The 5,727-nt window shown below is 41.3% G+C and overlaps 1 protein-coding gene across 3 annotated transcripts in view; it reads right to left on the bottom strand.

The window, feature by feature from the left end:
- Window positions 1-446: 446 nt before the first annotated feature.
- Window positions 447-5,727, bottom strand: part of LOC106680312 (TLC domain-containing protein 2) — a gene marked incomplete at its 3' end in the record, with an annotated part of 15,725 nt that continues 10,444 nt past the window's right edge. For all 3 annotated transcript variants that reach the window (XM_067049530.1, XM_067049528.1, XM_067049529.1), the window contains 1 exon segment: window positions 447-551. In XM_067049530.1, coding sequence (XP_066905631.1) covers window positions 447-551 — 105 coding nt within the window.

Here is a 5,727-nt window from a genome sequence, read left to right as displayed (position 1 = left end):
GTTTTCAAAATAATCAAAACTTGTAGACAGATACATTTTTGTATTAACTTTTTAAATGAACCTGAACATTTAACAAGAAAAAATAAATAAAACACCACAATATGTTATGTCGTTACAAAAACCTTTTCTACATAAAATAAATTGCATTTTAATTTCGGTATGAAATCAATAAATATAAAAATCAATCATCAAAATATAGAATTTGATAATTTTAATTCAAAACAGGGAGAAGGCAAGTTAAGGTCAATACATAACTAATATTAAAAGTTTAATAATAAGATGTTAATGCTTGACAGTAGATTAATATGAGAAGATGGTTGGGGGTGTGGTCAGTAAAGATAATAAGTAAAACTTTACGTATTATCTTTACGGGCCACACCCCTGACCATCTTATCTTCACCTTATTAAAATTTTAAGAATGATCAATTTTTATTTTATATACTTACTAGAACCAGCTACGTAGATATCAAAACTGCTCATATCCATGCGGTGGTGAACAAGCCACCTTGTCATCCAACCTAAGGTAAGTATCCTGAATACAACAAATGTACCTGAAAAATAATCATTATCAAATAATAATTTAAAAATGCACATATATGATTTTTAGATTAAGGGAGGGAATTTCATGGAGAAGTGACAAATCCCAATTTTGATTCTTAAATTCTAAGTGGAACTTTAATAAGAGCTATTTAAAAAAGTGAAAGATTTTTAAACTCTGAGGTAAGTCAGCGGATCAAGATGGTTAACAGTGGGGTTTTAAAGATTTCCGTGCGGATAGCAAGACCCAACCCGTGTTTTAAAACCCAAAACTACTGTTTTTGAGATAGTTTGTGAATTAGGCAGTGGTCAAACCTCATTTTAAGGTTAGCTTCCACTGAATCATGGAAAACTTATCCGATGATTGAGCTAATTGCTCAGCCGATTTTAATTTATGATGGCTCAAATTAATCAACTAGATAGCATGACTGTTTTGAAACAAGCCAAGCTCAAGATTCTGAAATTGATTATATCAAACGTTTTTAGTCTGTCCATTTCAACTTACATAACAATAATTGGAGCTAAAGATTTAACTAATTCAAAGGTTTTATTGCTCAAATAACATAATGATATTTCAAGGATTTATGGAAACAATTTGAGCTCAAATTATTGAAAAGATATATTTAGTCAGCCCATTTCTGAATATTTATCTTATTTTTGAGTGAATGGCTAAGCATGTTTCCAATTTTCATGTCTCCAATTATTCAAACCCATCAACAATTTGTAGCCCGCCTAAAACATCCATTCATGCATGACTCAGCTATGAGGTCTCAGCGGGTATAATTTGGGGTCAATGTAAGTTTACGGATAGCTGAATCCTAACTCTAAAATTGAAGTGATATATTCCAGTGGGGCAACGTAACTACTCATAATGTAAATTATTACTTAAAGATAGTCACTGTAAAGTATGCAGCTTAATTGTGTGCATTGAATAGACTTTCTAAAAATTATACCATTTAAATGAATGAGAATCGTATATTTTATATTTCAAATGCATTAAAGAGAAGAAGGAAACATATCTAATGTGAGAGTTCTTGCAAGAGTTAACTAGTACATATATATTTAAAATACAATGTTAAAATTAAGTTATGAAACAAATCATTCATAAATTTAATAACACATTTCTTAACATAAGAAATGATCAACCAAAAACATCTTAGAAAAAAAAAGGAACTATGATGGTAACTTTGTTATTATCTTATACAGTCCTTGTATAAGTACTAAGTTGAATTTATCAACTGAGTTGAGAGACTGCAGTACAATCTTCATAGTCTGACATTATCGGATTTAAGTAATCCGATTTTTGTCGTTGCTTTTTGAATTTATATAAAGTCGGGGTCGGGGGTCTCATTTTCTGATGCCCCCCTTTCCGCGGACACCGGAAGACCCCGAAGACGCTGCGACTGCAATGCCGCCCCAGCCTATGCACCATGCAAGCTAGGACCTGGCCTACCCCTACCATCACGCCAGGCTCCAGGACACGCTGGCATGGAGGTACGAAGACGTCTCTTCAGACAACAGGCGACGATACGTGGTTTTCACCATATTCGCCCACCGTACACCTCAACGAGGGAAGCGGCTAGGATACGTCACCGCGGCAGCGAAGACGTCACCAGATAAGCCAATATAATTTATGAGACCCCAATGTTCTGTTTCATATATTCATATTCATATATAGATAAAGATTACTAACTAACACACTAATATAATTGCCCCTCCAGGGATATAATACTTTATAAATAGAAGAAAATATACATGTATGTTTTTATGAGCAGAAAGTGTCTCACAATTACCAGCCCCCCTTTTCCACACATTAATTACAAGCATAAAATTACACTCGGGACACCTGCAGTATAGCAGGAGCAGGTCCCGATGTAAACAAATTTGGTGCAATTTTAAGACTTAAATAACTTTTTAAGACTTAAATTAACTTAAGATAATGAGACTTATTAAAATAACTTTTTAAGACTTAAATTAACTTAAGATAATGAGACTTATTAAACGTTATAATTGAGGCAAACTTATTAAAATAAATTTATTTTTGTGTGAGACATTTCGCCCACTTATAATTGTCTTAATAATTATTTATAATAATTATATACTAATTAGCATATGATTGGTGTTAATATGCGTAATAATTTAAAAAGAGCCAATAGGTTTAAAGAGATGCAGAGGCCTGTCTGTTATTGAAACCTAATCCCATCTGCCTTTACCCTAGGCGCTACTAGGCATTATAGGTCAATGCACCGAGTGCCTCATTGTTTATAAGTACATATCTAATTTATTATTTGGGTTAAAATTTATTTAAAGTTTCGTTAATAAAAAAAAAATAGTAATTAATTCTTTGTGTTGCATGCTTGTATTTATGTGTGAATGAATGTGTATTTATTGTGTGAGTGTTTTTCGTTAATATATTGTTGTTATTTTTTTTAAAAAAGTAGAGTTTAACTGCCTATTTATTTATCTAATATTCATTATTTTTATTAATAACGTTCAGGATTAATTCGTTACGATTATTTATTTAACGTAATAAAAAATAAAATATCCGTTGTTTACACATCGATCGCGAATCGCCAAAATTATATTTCAATCGTTTCAATATATTATAAATGAGTTCAAATGATCGATCGGATTCGGACATTGGAGCGCAAGCTACGGCGCATTGAGGCGGGGCCTCCTTAAGTTGGGCTCACTTGCACTCGTCACCACCGCGGACGATGACTCGTTTATCGATTTTGAAGTCGATTATGACGAGTGCAAGACACTTTGGGCAGAACATAAGACAATTTGGGATGAGTTGGACTCCGCATACGCGTCCCAGGGAGCTTCTGCAATGCCTCCCGATTGGAAAAGCGGTTACGACGAAATTCGAAACAACCTGCGACAGGCCGAGGTGCGGTACCGCAAGATCAGGGCTCAACGCGATTCCATCGCTCAGGGAGCCAAACCGGGCTTTGCCGCACCGACGTATCCGTCCCAACTGCCCAACATTCGGATCCCGGAGTTCGACGGCGAGTTATCCTCCTGGACGCGATTTCGGGACACTTTTATCGCTCTTGTTCACCACAACACACAATTGGCTCCCGTGAACAAGATGCATTATTTAAAAAATGCCCTCAGTGGGGAACCCGCGTCGCTGCTAGCCGGATTCTCTTTTTGGGACGCGCTGGTGCGTGAGTACAATAATCCGCGCGTTCTCGCTTCAAGATGCCTGCAAAGGGTCTTGAACCACAAATGCCCCACGTCTGGCGGAGAACGCGCGAAGTACGCTTCATATTTGGCCGAGGTTGGTGAGGGGGTCGAGTCGTTTCGGGCTTTGGCTTTAGAGGACGAAACGGATGTCATCGTGTCCACACTAGCTCTCCGAGCTTTGGACCCCGTCACCAGACGGCACTTTCAGCTTGCCCATGCAAGCAGCGAGTTCCCCACCGTCGATGAGATCATAGCGATCGTGAGACAGAGATTGATGGCATGCAAGCTGTCTCACGAATTTGACATGCAGCCTCGTTTCGAGAATCCACGCAACAAGCCTACCGGTAGAGGAAAGGACGGAGTTTCCTTGCTCACCAGAAAAAGTGGTCCGAGCACTAGCGTTTCTCCGGGTCCATCCGGGTCGCCACCTAGGCGCGCGTCTCCGAGGAAGTCAGGCGGATCGGGGCGTCGTCAGTCACTCGGCACTTCTTCACGCGGGAAATCCGTCTCTCCCGGCAAAGAACGTTCTCTCCGTTGCGAGAGGCGGCACCTCTTGGGGCGGTGCTTCCGCTTTCTGGCCTTGATCCCTCAGGAACGTAGCGACTTTATCATGTCATCCAGTCTGTGCCGGAATTGCCTGAGGTCGGGTCACCACGCGTCGAAATGCTCTTCGGAGTTCAACTGTACGTTTTGTCGCGCCAAGCACCACAGCGTGTTGCATGTGGAAAGCCGATCGGGTTCCCCCGCCGCCATCACTTCGCCGAAGTCAGCGGATTTTGTGGGTCATACTCCTGTTACGTCCGGGCCTCATGAGTGTTGTTCGGAGACAATCATGGGCACTGCATGCGCCCTCCCTATTGAACGGGTCTAAACATTCCGCGCCCGCACGGCTACTACTGGATTCCGGCATGCTGCAACCTTTCTACGGAGGAATCGCCGGTTTGGGAGGTACTTAAGTCGCCAACATCAAGAGTGCGATTACGTTCAGGCTTAGGTCCCTTGTCGATGACACCACGAACTTCAAGGTCCGTGCGCTCGTTGTTGAAAGTATCACCTCCGACTTACCCAGGCGTCCGGTTCCTTCTCGGGTTATTGGAGATATGTCGAGTCACGTCCTGGCCGACCCTTCATATAGCGTTCCCGGCCCCATCAACTTGCTCATAGGCGTTGACCTATACCCCCGCCTAGTTACTGGTGCTCCCACAAAGGCCTTCGGGGATGGTCACCTATACCTCCTGCCGACGGTACTCGACAAAGTCGTTTTGGGGACTCATTCGGATAGCGCTTCGTCCACCGGCATCTCGCTCCTCAAACAGGATGATGCAATCGCTTCAGTCAGACCTAACAAAAACCCGATAACCTCGTTACAATTATACGTAGGCGCTCACGCAGTCGCATCCGTTCGAAAACCAATCGTTCCAACGCCTCCTCAAACCTCGCATCCGTTCGTTAACTTAGCCTTCTGTCGTTAAGGTTGGGATTTTCAGGGTGGGCGGCAGGTTACCCACGCCTTTTCGGACTGGTGCTCTCCTTGATCAAACCGTTTTGTCCTAAATTCGTTATTCGTCCCGCATCTCCAATCGTTAAACATTCGTTATTCGTCTGGCTTCACCATCCCTCGACAAGAACGATTTCTTAATCCTTAATCTTGAATATATTTGTCTACTTCTAATTTTCATTGTTTTGCATGTTTAGTTATATATATAAGGGTTATCTATCTATTATTTTATAACAGACTGCGCCTTCCCCATCTCTTTGGATTTTTTCATAATAAATTCGGCTGAGCCAAGTAGGATTTAAGTAATCCGATTTTTGTCGTTGCTTTTTGAATTTATATAAAGTCGGGGTCGGGGGTCTCATTTTCTGATGGCCCCCCTTTCCGCAGACACCGGAGGGCTCCGAAGACGCTGCGACTGCAATGCAGCCCCAGCCTAAGCATCATGCAAGCTAGGACCTGGCCTACCCCTACCATCACGCCAGGCTCCAGGACACGCTGGC

Source organism: Halyomorpha halys, unplaced genomic scaffold (assembly GCF_000696795.3).
Source record: "Halyomorpha halys isolate HHAL.00 unplaced genomic scaffold, Hhal_1.1 Scaffold253.1, whole genome shotgun sequence".
Lineage (NCBI taxonomy): Eukaryota > Metazoa > Arthropoda > Insecta > Hemiptera > Pentatomidae > Halyomorpha > Halyomorpha halys.
Note: the sequence above shows the minus strand (reverse complement) of the source record. Positions and strands in the feature narration are given on the sequence as shown.